General features: G+C 45.3%; 3 protein-coding genes across 3 annotated transcripts; 2 read left to right on the top strand and 1 right to left on the bottom strand.

The window, feature by feature from the left end:
• Positions 1 to 726: 726 nt before the first annotated feature.
• On the top strand, positions 727 to 3,345 carry MALL (mal, T cell differentiation protein like). The gene is made up of 4 exons (XM_058834463.1): positions 727 to 962; positions 1,962 to 2,129; positions 2,343 to 2,471; positions 2,817 to 3,345. Exons 1-4 carry the CDS (start codon positions 861 to 863, stop codon positions 2,877 to 2,879), a joined length of 462 nt encoding a protein of 153 aa, XP_058690446.1. The 5' UTR covers positions 727 to 860; the 3' UTR covers positions 2,880 to 3,345.
• Positions 3,346 to 3,358: 13 nt separating this feature from the next.
• ASB3 (ankyrin repeat and SOCS box containing 3) lies at positions 3,359 to 10,129 on the bottom strand. The gene is made up of 9 exons (XM_058834461.1): positions 9,864 to 10,129; positions 9,410 to 9,571; positions 8,502 to 8,614; positions 8,010 to 8,145; positions 7,635 to 7,812; positions 6,230 to 6,427; positions 5,290 to 5,541; positions 4,418 to 4,551; positions 3,359 to 3,868 (listed from the first exon to the last, which is right to left on the bottom strand). The coding sequence occupies exons 1-9, from the start codon at positions 10,066 to 10,068 to the stop codon at positions 3,621 to 3,623; spliced, it is 1,626 nt and encodes a 541-aa protein (XP_058690444.1). The 5' UTR covers positions 10,069 to 10,129; the 3' UTR covers positions 3,359 to 3,620.
• A 478-nt stretch (positions 10,130 to 10,607) lies between these two features.
• Positions 10,608 to 15,446, top strand: CHAC2 (ChaC glutathione specific gamma-glutamylcyclotransferase 2). Its single transcript, XM_058834462.1, has 3 exons — positions 10,608 to 10,799; positions 12,646 to 12,681; positions 13,505 to 15,446. Exons 1-3 carry the CDS (start codon positions 10,665 to 10,667, stop codon positions 13,886 to 13,888), a joined length of 555 nt encoding a protein of 184 aa, XP_058690445.1. The 5' UTR covers positions 10,608 to 10,664; the 3' UTR covers positions 13,889 to 15,446.
• Positions 15,447 to 16,133: the final 687 nt, after the last annotated feature.

The following is a 16,133-nucleotide window of genomic DNA, read 5'->3' as shown; positions in this document are numbered from 1 at the left end:
GGACACTTGACCCAGCATAGGAAGGGCTCAGACAAGAGACATGGATGTGATCTTTGCTCTGTGTTGTGCAAGAGCTTAGCACAGAAGCCGAGTTCCTGGGGCATCACCTGTCTCGCCTGGCATAGCTGGGATATCTCACTGGGACAGTGTCCTCCTGCTGTAGCCCACTGCCCCAGTTAATGGGATCATTCTGTCCTCTCTGGGCCACCAGGCAGAAGTGCCACCCCCAGCCTTTCATCCCACCTCTTATCTGGGAGTTCTGGGGCCAGGCAGAGTGCGCTGGATGAGACAGCAGGTGCTTCCCGAATCCAAAATGTATTTGCCAGGAGGCAGAAATTCCAGTAGCTCTCCTTCAAACCTTACAGGGCACTTGGGAGCACATTGCCAAACCCTCCCGGTGTGTCTGTAAAATTTACCTGCTAGTTCCTGAAGCTGGATGTACCTGGAGGGTGTGGAGGGGTCTGACGTGATCACGGGAGCAAAAACCTGAACAGAAAGGGGAGGAGGCAACAACAGTGGAAGCAAAAATATTTCAGGCTTGGAAGCGTGCCAAGGACAAGTGTTTGCAGGAAATATTTCTGTCCCGGCAAGGTGTAGAAGTTTTTTTTTTCCCTTTCCCCTCCAATTAATGACCTTGCATTGGTGCGTGTTGGGGCCGGGGTCGGGCTCTGTCGCATCCCGGCTGGCAGCGGGATGCACAAAGCCGCGGTGTCCGGCGGTGCCGGGGCACGGCGCGGTGCCAGCCCCGGCCGGTTCCTGCGCTTACGTCCCGCGGGCGTGTCCCTTAAATCCCGCACGGGAGCGGCGCGGGGCAGCCGAGCGCCAGAGGAGCCCAGTGCAGCGCTGTCAGCGGAGGAGACATGGCCTCGGTGGGTCCCTCTGCAGCCTCCACGCAGCCAGCCCTGCCCTCCGGACCCGCCGTCTTCAAAACCATCCCCTACGCCTTCATCCTGCCGGAGATCGTGAGTATGCCTCGCTCCGCACCCTCTCCCGGCTAAAATCCCCCGAAATCATCCTGAAGGCATCATTACTGGGATTAGTGACACTTTGTCTTTGAGCTTACGCTGAAAGCACGAAGTATTCCTAATGGGGTTTTTAGGAACAGCTTGAGGACAAGGTACACTCCGCTCCATCACAGCCTGTGTGAGGGTCGCTGGCTGTCGTGAGGCTGGGAGAGGCTGAAGAGCTGCTGGCTCGCCCAGGGCAGACGAGCAGCTCTTGTTATCACGTAGAAACGGCTTGAAAAATCAAGGCAGTTTTGGTCTCAAGTCCTTCCAGGGGTTGAAGGCAATTTGGCGTCTCGTAACGTGTGACATTCCATGACTCTTTCAATTGCTTCTGGGTCCAGAGGGCATCCAGTGGGACTGCCTGAGATAGCAGCTGGTGTACTTTGTCATGGTGCACATGGGCTGGCAACCCACACACCCTGTGCTCCACAGGCACAATCCCTGCCCGTGGTGACGGGCTCAGCTCCCTGCTGCAATTCCCGGGATGGCACAGGGCAGCATCATCCCGATAAGCCTGTGTGCTTTTTGTGCTCAGCAAATCTTTTGGGTGGATCCAGAATGGGCAGCTCACCCCAGGCTGGTGCGTGGAGCTGAAGGAGACTTCCTCGTGCTGTGATTCCAAGCCTCGGAGATGACCGAGCGAGCAGGGCTGTTTGCTTTTCCCAGATAAAAGCACATTTTCTGGCTTCTCCACCAAATCCCTCGGGATGACACATTTCCTTGTGTGGAAGGCGGCAGCAAACCCTTCCCTTTCGTGTGAGCACTCATTTCCCATGAGTGTTCAGGGAAACCGGTGCCAGCTTGCTTGTTGTTGCACCGGGATGCCCTGGGAAAGATGCAGCGGTTCCGCTGGCTGCTGTGGCCTGCCCAGGAGGGAGGTGAGGAGGGAACCAGGCAGGAAAAGAGCTTTTCCTCATCCCACACTCATCAGAGGTGCCTGTTTGTCCCTGGCAGATCTGCGGGACCTGGGTGTGGATCCTCGTCGCTGCTACCTCCGTCTCCTTGCCGCTGCTGCAGGGATGGGTGATGTACGTGTCCCTCACCTCCTGCCTCATCTCCCTGCTGCTCCTCTTAAGCTACCTCGTCGGCTTCCACAAGAACAGCGAGAACTGGAAAGTGCTGGTAAGGAGAGGATGGAACACGGGCAGATGCTGACAGCAGCAGTGTGGGTGCAGGACCACCACAGCTGGTGACACACCGACCCTCTCCTCCTCTTGCCTCGACTGGAAAGTCCAGGGGAGCTGTGCTGTCGAACCACTGCCTGGGAGGGTTTGGTCCCCGCCCTATCCAGGCACGTGTCCCCCTTGGGGCACTCACAGGAGCGTTGTTTTGCAGGACAGTTTGTACCACGGTGCCACGGCCATTCTGTACATGAGCGCTGCTGTCCTGCAGGCCAACGCCACCATCAACTCTGAGCTCAGCCCTGACGGGCCGCTCAACTACCAACTCAACAGTGCTGCATCGGTGAGTCCAGAGCACCCTGCCAGGCTGCAGAACACGCAGTTCCCCCTGGGACAGGCAGCAGCACGTGCTGAAGCCACAGCAGAGCCACCCAAAGCCCCACAGTGTCACACTGGGCACAGCTTCAGCTCCTCACCTCTGTGGGTCATGCAGCTAGGGTCGGCTTCTCAGGGTCCATCAGTTCATGGACAGCCCGACGTGGCTGGATCCTGGGAAAAGCTGAGGCTTTGCCTCTCCTTTGAGGCTGGAGAGAGTTCTGGGCTGGGAGGCTTCCTCATGCTGAGAGCACTGGGAGGAGATGGAGTCTGACTCTGCCAGCTGACCCTTCCTCTTCTTCCTCTCGTGCAGTTCTTCGCCTTCCTCACGACCTTCCTATACATCCTCCACGCCTTCAGCATCTACTACCAGTGATCCTGGCAGCACCAGATTCACCCCTGCAGGACGAGGGCTTTCCCAGTGTGAGAGACCCTGCTGTCTTCCCAAGGTGTCCCTGCCCCAGCCCTGTCACCAGGCCTCAGGAACAGCAAGTCCTTTTGCACTTCATCACAGAAGGGATTTTGCTGGCACACACTGCTGTGCCTGTGGGACATTTCCTGCCTTGCCTGGGGGCTACGCAAGGGGAGGGACTGGGCACAGGCCCCCAAGCCTCCAATTCCAACATTCTGCCAAATATTGACACCAAGGAAGGGAAAAAACCATCACTGTTCCTTCAGCAAACAATCTCCTTTCTTTATATTATTTGCCTTTCTCTGGTTCCGCTCCATCCCTCCCCAACACAAATTCATAACAATGATACAAGATTGTGTTCCTTGACTTTCAGATGGTTTCATTTGGTAAATGCTGTATTTGGAATAAAGTGTCAACTGACAGATTTTGACTACTCTGTAAGCTGTGTTCACTGAACAAGCTCATTTTACTCCCCAAGAGTTAGAAAAGAAACACAAAATGTTCGCTTACAAAGCTACAGCAGATTTTAAACAAGTAAATCATAGAACTCATAGGAAATTTCTAGATGTAGTATAAAACTACAGCACGAAAAGAATGATTACAACAGACATTTAGAGCAGTTCTCCTCACGTGTCTCCTGATTCCCATTACAAAACCTGCAGCTGCGAGTCCAGGCACTGGCACCGCCATCACGGAGCACTGGTGTTACTGGCGTCCCTCTTGCATATCCTCAGCCTCGGAGCGGCTGGAAGGCACTCCCTCCTCTCCCTGCTCCAGGGAATCCTGCAGGTCTGGGATAGTGTTGGCTCGCAGCACATCCAGGTAGAGCAGGTAGTCCTGGAGGCAGGCTGGCAGTGGCAATTCCCGGATCACGCGCTCCGAGCGCAGCCGCTCGCTCCCCAGCAGAGACCGGATCTCCAGGCGGCACAGATGGGACAGGGAAGGAAGGAAGGCTGGAAAATGAAACCCCAAGTCAAACACAGAGCAGCTCTTACTACACAAATATATTTACTAATAAAAAAGGAAATAAAGAGAGAACTGAATCTCAATTTCCCCAAATAACCCCCTTAAAACATCCTCATTAGCTTCAAACACTCTAAAGGAAGTATTATTAAATGACATTATCGCTTGGACAACTTAAAAATTTTTACAGACCCTTTTAAAGAAGAATTTTCTTTGAAATGAATCATTAACAAAGACACCTAAGTGCAGCTTCTCAGCCACATAACACATAACTGCTTTTCTGAAGGATGAACTATGAAAAATTCCTGCACAACCAACTGAATCTTTCTGGCTTGTAACTTTTTGATTATGTTTGATTTTTGAGGTTTGTATTTAATTACTGTCCAGTGCTTACAAAACAGGACAGATGCTTCATTAGAAATACAAATTAAGAAAATAAAACATAATTAAGTCATATTGTCATCTTCTCCTCAACCTCCCCATCTGCAGCCTGGAAGCTGGTTACATGGAGACATCAATTTCCTGCATGTATTCCTTACCAAAATGGCTCTTCGAAGTCCAAGTGAACTTCTCCTTGTATTGGGAAAGGTGTTGCTCCACAATTGGAGGAAGTCTGCTCCAATTCATGAACTCCAGGACAAAATTAAGGACATCCTCACCCATGGAGAAAATCCTGCGTAACAAAGACTCCCCTAAAATACTTTTAAAACTATTTGTAGATTACAAAATAAAAGACCAAGAAGCATTGCATGTGATACACAAGGACAGTGAGATTCATTCAGTAACTGAGTTGCAAACTTGTCGTGTGTTTACTACAGCCTGCAGAAAATACAAATATTTCATAACTCTAAGTGTAATCCTGTAGTGCCCAATTAAATATAAATCATCAACAAGCTGTTATTTATACGTGGAAAAACTTCAATAATAATAATAAAAAAAATCCAACTGGAATTTTTGCCACATTGTGTTAAAACAAAAGTCTCAAACTGCATCCGTTTCCTCTCCTCCCAGCCTTGGCCCAGCTTCACTTCCCATTTGCTTCCCATCCCTCCTGACCTATTTCTCCCATTGGAATTTCTTCTTACCATGGCTGTATTAAAGTATTACACACACAATTTGCAGCTAAATTTGGGGGTTAATTAGAGATGTTCAATATAAACTTGGGAAGTGATGCCTTATCACTACCCTAGAGAAAGGCAATTTCCAATCTGGCTTTCTTCCTAAATAAAACTGTTTTACTGCCTCCAGACATGACGTGTAAATGATTTATTTCAGACTTTCCACAACCCCTCCTGTTCCTGATGGCGGCAGCTGATTACCAAGGGCCATCCTGTGAAAGCCCTCGCTCAGTAGCAGCTCTGCACATTAGCACGAGGTGTTTAAGTAAATAAAGACAAGGCTCCCTGCTCACCAGAACTTGCACATGAAATTCACAGGGTTGAAACCAGCCAGGAGCAGGCAGGGCAGCCATTCCTTGTATTCCTTCTGCACCGTGCTGCTGTAGTGGATGAAGTGCATTAATTCCTCCTCCGAGGGCAGGGAACAGCCCAGCCTCAGGAAGCGCCGGAACAGAGCAAACTTCTTATGGCACAGGCAGTGTGCCAAGTTAATCCCACGCAGGGTGATCCCATATTCCAGGAGAACATCGATGAACTGGTAATACCTGTGAGCAGGGAAGGAACACGGCATCCCATGAGCTTCCCCTCAGAAAGCACCTACCACTTTTTACATCTGTCTCCGATAAAACATTTTAAAATGGTTTTATTGAAATCTTTTCATCGTTACCCACTGCAACAAGGTGATAGGATAAGGACTGAGACTATGACTGGTGTTACCTTTTGGTGATTAGAGGGCACATTGCTCCATTGAAGTGGTGATGTGTTACCTGCCTTGTTCACAGAGCAATCCCCTGCTCTGCATCCTTTCTTAGATTATTTATTATAAAGCAACACCAGGACAGAAAGGGATATATGGTGTCCAAGGATTTTTAAAGGCAGCTTCCTAGGAGCACGCCACAAATTAAATTCATTACTAACAAACCTCATTAATTTAAATTCTATGCCATAACCAATTTCAATCTATGTACAAATAAATAATCTGTTAAAAGCTGAGAGGATTCAAAACCTGTTTTTGAAGATGTTTTCCTTAGTGCAGCATGAGTCACATTCCAGGACTCACATTAATATTCCCAAGGAGGAATATTAATGGGTGTCTCCAAAGGGGGAACACACTGGAATTCTGGAAAAATATTACATGATAGCAGCAAAGGGAGGAAGGTGGGAAACTACACGTTTAAAGTAATTTAATTAAAGCAAATATGATTAACTTGAAAACAGAAGAGGTTTGCTTACTGCTTTTGGAAGATCATGCACATGGGGGACCTGCAGTCGAAGTCCAGGCACTCCTGGGCATCGGGGCTGAAGCCCTGTTTGAGCAGCATTTCCAGGCACTCCCCATCCCCGCCGTAGAGCGCGGAGTACACGGGGCTCACCTTGCCCTCGCCCCTGTCACAAATCCGGTCTGTGATGGGAATCAGCAACTCCAGTATCCTGCAGGTATTTAAAACCACTGCTTTCTGATCTTATGCAATGATACAACCTAAACACACTCTTGTTTTTTCACAGGCTCATTGCAGCTTTGGAAGAAAATCATGTTTTTTCACTCTTGAATTTGCACCTTTATAATTCCATACACAGACCCGTGGCAAACTGTGCTTTGGGATGGATTTGGGCTGGAAAGAAGCATTTTAAACCAAATACTAGGGACAGCTACTGCCTATTACCCAACAATTCTTTTTACAGCAACAGAACACCACTGCACATTAAATCCCAACTCCAAGGAAGTTTGGAAGCAAACTGGAAATGTGAGTTGCAAATGAAATGAATTCTGATTTTTCTGGTTCACAGAACTAATTCTGTTTACAGCTGACACCCCAGGCCACATCACATTAGTGATAAATACCAGTTCCATTGCTGCTGGAACTTACTGGTGGTGTGTAAGAGTTGCCAGTGATGTATCATCATTTATGTATTTATAAGTGCTGTCCATGTGTGAATCATGGAGTTCCTGAGAGATCCTTCTCCCCAGCGGTCTACTCCCAAAACTTCCTTCCACTCTTGGCTCTCTGCTGTGGAACTGACTTGTAGCACTGAAATTGGGCAAAGCTACAAATGCATCTCTGGAAAGATTAAAGAAACTGCTTTGTGGCTTCCATTTTTCTAGCTGGTGCAGCTAATTCAATATTTGCATATAATTACTTCTGCTACTTAATACAGAATTCTAATTAGCAGCTGTTCAAGTCATGTATAATGTATAATATGGTTATTTGTATTTTGAAATGGAAAAGCAATATGGTCATGGAGTGAATTGATACCTGGTTCAGCACTATGGAAAACCCTCTAAATTCATCAGGATATGGATCAAACCCAGGTTAGATGCTGAATTAAAAATCCTATAATCACAGAACAGTTGGGTGATCAGTTCTACCCCCTGCAATGGGCAGGGACACTTGCACTATCCCAGGTTGCTCCAAGCCCTGGCCTGGAACATTTCCAGGGATGGCACAGGGAAGCATTTTTCCCTAATATTTCATCTAAACCTACTCCCTGTCAGTGCAGAAGAAACTACTAAGAAACATTTAAATTATGAAAACAATCAGAACTTCTAAACTATAGATCAGTTTGAACACTTAATTTTTCCCCCTTTTAGGGCTGAACCTCCTCCTTTGGGGATCAGATTTGTGTGACCAGGACCTACTTTGCATGGCCCATCTCAGCTGCTGCATGAATGGGTAGCTGCCAGTTATCCTCGTTGCAGTAGAGGTTTGGGTCTGCCCCTGCAGTCAGCAGCAGCTTCACACAATCCAGGTGTCCCTCCTGTGCAGCAATCAGCAGGGGAGTGGCCTTATCCTTGGCCTGGCAGTTGACATCTGCACCTGACACAAAACAAAACCAAAGCCACGTCCATCAGTCACGATTTTTCACGGGCTGGCTTCAACCTCAGCGAGTTTTCCGCAGCAATAAGGAAATAAAACCTCCAATGTTCGAATGACGACATGCAAGAGCGGAGCTAAAATTGCATTTAGTGGGAGTCGATGGAAGCGTAGCAAGGGAAATGAAGGCTCGTGGTTACCGTGGGACAGAAGCAGCTGCAGACTCTCCAGCTGGCCATACTGAGCAGCCACAAACAGAGGGGTAATTCCAAAGTCATCGTGGCAGTCCTTGCTGGCCCCTTTCTCCAGGAGCATTTGCATTATCTCAGTGGAACCCTGAAATCAATGGGTTTAGACTTAACCAGCAGGAAAGCAAGGAAATTACGTAACCTGGTTTTCCCCACATATTCCAGAGAGAAAGAATAAAACCCACAATGTATTCAATATTCTGAAGATGCACTTAAAAATTAATGGTATAGGAAATTTGGCAAGTTCAAGTTAATCACTTTTGCCCATTTACATGATAAACTCATTTGTATGTGTTAGAACCATGAAGCCAACATATTTTTAAGTACAAGCTTATGACTGCTAGGCTAGGTCATTACATGACAAATGCAGTAATTATTAAACAAATAATTATCTCCCAGAATACACCAGTTACACAGAAATTACATGATGTGCTCACAGGTTACCTGAAAGGAAGCTTGGTGCAAAGAATTCCATCCAGACCAAGAATGAGAACCTTCAACATTTGCTCCGTGTTGGAGCAGAAACTTGACAACTTCTGTGTGTCTGTTTTCAACAGCTTCCATGGAACAGTAATAAAAAAATAAATAATAATAAAAAAATCATTCTTATTGAAGAATTTAAAAAATAAATAAAGTATACGGATTTAAAAGCTAAAAAGGTCTTACTGCCAACATCCTGAAACAATAATCCTAATTCCTTTAAACTTGCCCATTATATACTTACTTGCCTTTTATACTTAGATCCCCAAAACAGTGCTGGAGAATGGAAATGATGCCAAAATTCCCCCAAACATGGAAAATACTTGGAAACAAAGGTAACATGGCACCCCTGATGTCTGAGTACAGAGGCAAGTAAATCAATAAACATATTTAATCAGATGATTTATACCCTCAGGATTCACCATAACTGAAGTTTTAAGCATTTAATTAGGTCAAACATAAATAATAGAAAAAATGCTAAAATAATGGACCTTAATTGTCAAACTAGAAATGTCAAAAGTAAGTCTTTTAACATAAGAATTAGGGAGGAGTTATAAGAATCAAAAAGGCTTTGAAACAGTCTCATATAGATGTAATTGTGAACCTTCTAAAGTTTTTCTGTGCGTGATGCAGAAAACCAGTTTGCTTTTATAGTTTCACTTTAAAAGACTGTCTGAAGCAGATTTACCCATAAACAAAAGGTTATTTCCATACCCACTCCATGTCTGAGTCTAAAGCCTGGTAGGTATTGAGGCCTACAAAAAGATGCAACATGGCAGGCAAGGAAGAAACTCTGGTGAGTGTAAACTTGGAGAAACTTGTGTTTTAACTGGTGAGTTCAAAGTCTGGGATTTGAGGAAAGCTTGTGTCACCTAGGAAGAGCGGGGTGGTGGCGGATTCAGTGGTAACGTTGTTGAGGTCAGCCCCAGCTTCCAGGAGAACCCGGAGACATTCCACAGAGCCGTGACGAGCTGAGAGGTGAAGAGCACACAGCCCTTCAAACGTCCTCGAGTGGATGTAGTCATCAGCTGGAGCTGCAGAGGAACATAATGAGGGGAAAAAAAGGGGAATTTGGCAGTGAATTTCAAAATACAATCATTTTAAGAAAACAGCAGAGTTATTTGAGATACTTGGCCTACGGAACACCCATGAATGTGCTGTTATCACCTCAAGTATCACCCACATGTGTCAATTTCTCTTTACCACAGTTTGAAAACCACACAGAAAATCCCCAAAGAAGGACAAGCTGAATCTATATAACTTGTATTTTCTATGGCAGGGTAGTTTAGCAGAAAACCACACTATTTCCCAGTAGGTTTTCCTTACCTGTATCAATGAGCAGCTTCAGGCACTCACTGGAATTGTGTGCTGCCGCTTCGTGGATGGGCAACCACCTCCTGTTATCCGGGACATCAACGCTGTATCCCCGATTAATCAATTCCCTCAGTATTTCAACATTTCCTTCTCTGGCTGCAAGGCCCACGGCCGAGCACCGGTCAGAATAGGCTTCTGTGAAATCCATCCCTGGCATGGAACTCTGCAGGAGAAGGAAAGGAGTGGAGAGGGGGGGAAAAAAGAGAGATGTGTACAATATAGATACGAGGAGGGTTTTGTTTTGTAGAGGATTTGGTTTGGTTTGGAGGGAGATGGCGGTTTGGAGGGGTTAGGGGGAGGTGGTTTGTGGATTTTGAGGGGAGATGGTTGTGGGGTCTGAGGTGAGGAGGTGGTTGTTTGGAAGGTGTTCGGGGATTTAAGGGGAGGTTGAGTTGGAGGAGAGATGGCTGTTTATGGGGTTATGAGGTGGCTCTTTGTGGGGTTTGAGGGCAGAGGTGATTGTTTGGGAGGTGGCTGGCGGGTTTGGGGCGAGGCCATTGGGGGGGATGTGGTTGTTTGTAGGCCTGAGGGGCGAGTCGGGTGCTCGGGGGAGGATGTTTGTGGGTTTGGGATGCGGTCGCCGGTGGGTTTTGGGGAGACGGTGGTTCGTGGGGACGGCGGAGGCTGTCCGGGCCGATGAAGGCTCCCCGGCAGCCGTCACAGCGCCGGCCCCGCGCTGCTCCGCGGCCACCCCGCAGCCTCCGCCCGGGGCCGCCCCGCGGCTCTGCGCAGGCCCCGCCGGGCCGGGCCGCCATGTGGGTGTTCGGCTACGGCTCCCTCATCTGGAAGGTGGATTTCCCCTACCAGGAGAAGCTGGTGGGGCGCGTCCGCGGCTACAGCCGGCGCTTCTGGCAGGGCAGCACCGACCACCGCGGGGTGCCGGGCAAGGTGAGCCGGGCGCGGGGGGAGCGCGGCCGCAGCGTCGGGCCCGGGCCCTGCCCCGCGGCCGGAGCCGCCCGCAAGGGCTGAGGGAAAGCCACGAACAACACAACGCGCTTTAAAGAGGGCTCGGAAATGCCCGCATTTGGCATTTAGGGAGTTAAATAGTTTCGGTGAAGGGCGGGTGTCAGGCTGTGCACAGGGAATAAGAAAAGGCAGAATTTCTGATCTAAGTAAGTCTCCCCCACTGCGCGCTGTATTTTAACTTCTTTTACTCTCAGGTGAAAATTCATGGATTAGGAGATACTTAAAGTTCTAAAATTCTTCACGGTTTGGAAAAGGAGGGAAAAAACAGCAAGAAATTAAAATTCCAAGTGAGCATTCCCAATGTCATCTGTTTTTAAGGCACAGGGGTGAGAGGATAAGGTATGACCTGCACCCAGGTAACTCCACTGTAAACCTGAAGCGGCTTTAAGAGAGAAAAAGCATCAGGATTATTTTAAAGAACGCAGCTTGCTGCGTGGAAAGTTTCACCCAGCTGTAAATAACACTGGTTAGAACCTCCAACACCCTAAAATAACTTGCACAGAGCTCAAAGATAACACAGCTTGAGCCACCAGTGACACACATTAAGAACAGCAACGAGGAAAAAAACAGTTCTTGCAAATATACAGCAGATTACATGTTAGCTGTATTTTAAAAATATTTTCAGAGGATTATTCCCAGTAGTACAAACAGTAATTAATTCCTCTGATCAATAAGTATTTAGTAATTTGTTTCTTAATGTTTGTTTTTGGTAGTTCCAGGCAAGACAAGGGCTCTGCAAAGCAATTAACTAAATATCCTGCCCTTCCTTAGGCAAACAAATCCTTCTTCCATCACACAACCCACCTGAACATGAAGTTCTCCTCAGTACTGCCCTTCATATTAAATCGATTTAGATTTAAATGGAATTTAATGAATTTAGATTACAGTTACAGACATTCCTAGCAAGGACAAAAAAGTCGATTTCCACCACAGAATACCTCTTTAATCCATAATTCACAAAAATCTTTGTGACCCATAGTCAGAGAACTATCAATGGCTATGGAAAAAAACATTCCAAAAGGAACACCAATGTTATCTTTGATGTATCATGGGGACAGACTCATTTCTCCTCAGGAAATAGGAATCATGTAGTGTTCATGTAGCTTTGTTGCCTTATTTTATCAGTCAGATCAGGAATAAATGGCTCATGCTGGGAGAGAACTGATTTGATGCCAAAAGCAGCAATTTTAAGCTGCAGATATAGTTCAACATAGGGTTTTATGTTTTAAGGTTTTATACAACAAACTTCAGCTATTTTATTTCCAGTATTTACAAACTGGCTTCTTACTTTTTCCTACAAGAATTAACTTACTGGGGTAAACAAGCCAGTTGCAAGGTATCTTCCCTCTGTCCAGTGAGGCTCCAAGGGCTCCTTGAGGATAATTTTACATTAATGAAACTCTAAATTATCAGTGTTATTGTATCATTAATTAATTGTCGGTGTTTTAAACTGCAGTAGAATTGAGTTTGGACAGCACATGTAAAACAAAAAGGACATTCAAGCCCTCCCCATTTCTGACTACTTTTAATTTTTGTGTCACAAGTGCTGTCCACCTAGAATCTAACACGTTGTTTATTTTATCTAATACACACAAGCTACTCTCAGAAAATACTTACAGTGGATCTGGATCTTACTGGAATTGTGCTGGATTAGTTCTCTGAGCGTTTCATTCCTGTTCCTTGGTTTTTTCTCATTTTGGTTTGGTTTTGCTCATGATTTAGGGCAAAAGCCTCTGACTGAATGATGATTTCTGCTTTTAAATTTTAGCCTGGAAGAGTTGTGACCCTGGTTGAAGATGCTGAGGTACAGTACTGCTGTACAGAATGTCCTGTTGCATTTCCCCTCATTAATTTTTGCTTTTCTACAAGCAGATAACTTGTCTTATCTTTAGGGAAAAGTTCTCTCAGTGTTTCCCAGTTACACCAATGGCTCTTGATTGTTTCAAATAATCAATATAAACTGGAAGTACTTTGGGTCTGTTATTACCACGGTGATACTTTAAAGTTTATTTGGGAATAGTCACTTTGGCTATCCAGTTGTGAGATGCAGAATTTGATATAAAGATATATCAAACATACATTATTTGATACCAGCATCAAATGATAAATGTAATTGCTTTAATTTCAATTTTCAATTTACAAGTTGTAACCAGATTGTGAAGTTATCTCAGCACACCACACCAGTTCAGGTGTGTAACAGGTGTGGGTGACCCTCAGGTCCTTGCCAGACTGTCACTAAACAGAAGGGACCTGATCAAAATTCCTTCAAATTCAGCATTATTTAAATTTGTCATTTTCAGACATTAATTTTATAAGGTCAGGGAGAAACTCTGTGTCTTTTTTGCCAGCTCCTAAGTGGCTTGTACCGAGGCTACTTACTACTCCAAATATTAACAAAACAAGAAATTGTTCTGCTAGAAAAACCTCAGCATTAGCAGAAGGAGGACGATCAATTTGCGTGATCAGTGTTTTCACTGATAATTGCCTGAATAAAGCAGCCCTTTTGTTTTGGGACTCTTTACAAAGACTGCAAAAGAGGCAGAAAAGGGCAGAAAATTAGTTTACTGTGAGTTTTGCCTAAACACGATGATTTTTGAGTATCCTTTTAACCAATTCTCCCGGGCCAGGGGTGCGTGTGGGGCGTTGCTTACAGATTACCGGCTGGGAAGGAAGGAGAAGTGAAGGCCTACCTGGATTTCCGGGAGAAGGGCGGCTACAGGACCACCACGGTCATCTTCTACCCGAAGGACACGTCGGTGCAGCCCTTTGACGTGCTGCTGTACATCGGCACCCGCGACAACCCCAACTACCTGGGCCCCGCGCCGCTCGAGGACATCGCGCGCCAGATCCTGGGCGCCGCCGGGCCTAGCGGCAGGAACACGGAATATCTGTTTGAGCTGGCCAACTCCATCAGGAACCTCGTGCCAGAGGATGTGGATGAGCACCTCTTCTCCTTAGAGACACTGGTCAAAGAGCTCTTGAACAAGCACCAAAATCTCAACTGTCTATAAAATAACAACAAGCTGGTTCTGTCTTCAGAGAAGAGGTTTTGTTGGCCATGGGCATGTGACGGGGAGGAGTGTTCCTCTGTATTGTGCTATCCTAATTAATACCGCATATCTTAATTAATGCTGCATTCAGAATAGGAGTTGGTTGCTTAAAGCGAAACTGCCAAAATCATTCTTTAAGGAGTCCGGAGAAAGGCGAGCAAGGAAAGTGTTCTAGGTTTGAATTTGGTATCTTAGCTTTTCATCCAAAGACTACACCTCAGGACAACCACTTAAACTTCTCTTTATGTTTTGTTATTATTTTAGGTTTAAAATAAATCTTTAGAATACTTTTGAGTCAAAATCAGCATGCAGAGACATAGTTCCATAGGTCTAAGTGATAATTTGTTCTGATTCCAGACCACAGTGCAGGAATTTTAAGTGATTGGCCTAAATTGTGTAGTAGAACATTTATATCAACATTCAACTCCTCTGAAATGAAGTTACATCACTGAATTAGTTATCTCACCCTTTAGATGTTAATTTATCCTTAAATGCAGAGGATAAACCATTTTATTGTAAAGGAAATAATTCCTTCCCTTGGCTGCTGATGTCAAGCCCTGAAAACCAAAACTCTGGGCACTCTGACTCAAACAAGCCATAACCTATCAGTGCCTCATTTTCATTTTTAATCCTAATATAAAGAATAACCCCAAAATATTGAAATTAACTAAGAGCATGACTTCAAGTCACAACACAGCAAGAACAGAAACTCTCATCTCTGTTACTTCAGGTGCTGTTGTGGCCCCATCTCTTGAAAAACCCCAGCTCCAAGGATAGATTTTAGTTTTAGGAATTCACCAACAGAAGGTAATTAAGGAAAGAACCCTCTTTCCAGTAACCTTAGGGGTGTGTATGGACATCTCAAGAGGGTTGGGAAGCCCCCAGTTCAGGGTAGTTTTATTCCGGATGCAATCCATCAGCACACGGAGTATCCGTCCCGACGTGAGATTTGTCTCACTCCTCAAAACTTTTATTTTTATTAACTTTTAACTGAGTATATTTTTATATCTTAATATAAAAGGTCCTGTTTCAGACACCATGTAACGCCCTGATTTCCCATTCAAGGAATGTGTAAGTGTTTTGTAGTAGCCTGGAAGCCTGGATTCTGCATCAGTAATTGCAAAAAGTGTGGTTTTCCCTTAAAAAGACTGACCCTTCTTTATATCTTCCTGGTTTATATTTATAAAGGTAAAAATGTGCAATGGCGCTCTCTGCTTTCTTGAAAATTCTTTTTAGGTTTAAAAACTCTTCCCTCAAAGACTTACCCTTGTTCCTTAAAACAGGGCAGGGGATGCTTGTGCTCAGTAATGATCCAGAACTATCAGGGCTGATTCCCTCTCTAAAATGCTAATTATTTAAGTACTGTGATTCCGTGTAGCTCCACATTCTCTGTCTTTAATTGTCTCCAAGGCTTTGTTGGTTCACTTGCTTCCCAAATCCGTAAACCATTGCAATAATACACGTTCCTGTGTACGTGTGTACAACTTCAGTGCAATAAAAAATGCATTACAACAACTAATGGCATTGGAAATTTGCAGAAATGTTATGTATAAAGTGTGTCTGTGTGAGGATGGACATCAAGGTGTGTGTTTATTATGCCTCGCTATAAAATGGCTGTTGGGGCTGAGAATGACAAACAACACACAGGGGCTGCTATTAACTCTGGCACATTAGGAATTAATTAAAGCACAGGAAATATAAATATATACATTTGTTCTTGCTGTGTGGGATTGAAGCCACTGTTCTGCCCCCAGCTTTGGTCACTACCAAAAACCTCCCAGTTCTGTTACCTCAACAATTTTAGGCCATATAGGCTTCATTTTTATTCTGACTGCTTAAACTCAATCTCTGTTTGTGCAAATACAAATTTTAGATCTGTAGGCTTCACTGCACAACCACGCACACAAAGGCGCTGCTAAGCCTGTTCTCAGACAGTGTTTGGGGAAACAACAGACACATCCATGACTATTAACAGAAGATTATGCAGAGAGGAGGGAGAGGGAAATCCAGACTTAAGGGTTGGACTCTGTGATCTCCAAGGTATTTTCTATCCAGAATAACTCCAAGGCTCTGTAATAAGGGGATTCTCTGTAGCACAGCCAATTAACTTCCTGTCTTTCCTTCAATTATTTATCTTGAATAAATAATATATATTTATTATTATTTATCCATGGATCAGATGGGACTGGCCTAACCTGCTCTGATG

Source organism: Poecile atricapillus, chromosome 3, assembly GCF_030490865.1.
Source record: "Poecile atricapillus isolate bPoeAtr1 chromosome 3, bPoeAtr1.hap1, whole genome shotgun sequence".
NCBI classification, from domain to species: Eukaryota; Metazoa; Chordata; class Aves; order Passeriformes; family Paridae; genus Poecile; species Poecile atricapillus.
The sequence above is the reverse complement of the archived record's forward strand: the minus strand, read 5'-3'. Positions and strand labels throughout refer to the sequence as shown.

Excerpts from the sequence above, each read along its gene's own strand:
- MALL (XM_058834463.1), top strand. The coding sequence starts at position 861 with ATGGCCTCGGTGGGTCCCTCTGCAGCCTCCACGCAGCCAGCCCTGCCC. Across the intron at positions 963-1,961 it reads CCTTCATCCTGCCGGAGATC|ATCTGCGGGACCTGGGTGTG; the intron begins GTGAGTATGCCT and ends TGTCCCTGGCAG. Across the intron at positions 2,130-2,342 it reads GCGAGAACTGGAAAGTGCTG|GACAGTTTGTACCACGGTGC; the intron begins GTAAGGAGAGGA and ends GTTGTTTTGCAG.
- ASB3 (XM_058834461.1), bottom strand. The coding sequence starts at position 10,068 with ATGCCAGGGATGGATTTCACAGAAGCCTATTCTGACCGGTGCTCGGCC. Across the intron at positions 9,572-9,863 it reads GAAGCTGCTCATTGATACAG|CTCCAGCTGATGACTACATC; the intron begins GTAAGGAAAACC and ends GTTCCTCTGCAG. Across the intron at positions 3,869-4,417 it reads GACTTCGAAGAGCCATTTTG|CCTTCCTTCCTTCCCTGTCC; the intron begins GTAAGGAATACA and ends TTCATTTTCCAG.
- CHAC2 (XM_058834462.1), top strand. The coding sequence starts at position 10,665 with ATGTGGGTGTTCGGCTACGGCTCCCTCATCTGGAAGGTGGATTTCCCC. Across the intron at positions 10,800-12,645 it reads ACCGCGGGGTGCCGGGCAAG|CCTGGAAGAGTTGTGACCCT; the intron begins GTGAGCCGGGCG and ends TTTAAATTTTAG. Across the intron at positions 12,682-13,504 it reads CCCTGGTTGAAGATGCTGAG|GGGTGCGTGTGGGGCGTTGC; the intron begins GTACAGTACTGC and ends CTCCCGGGCCAG.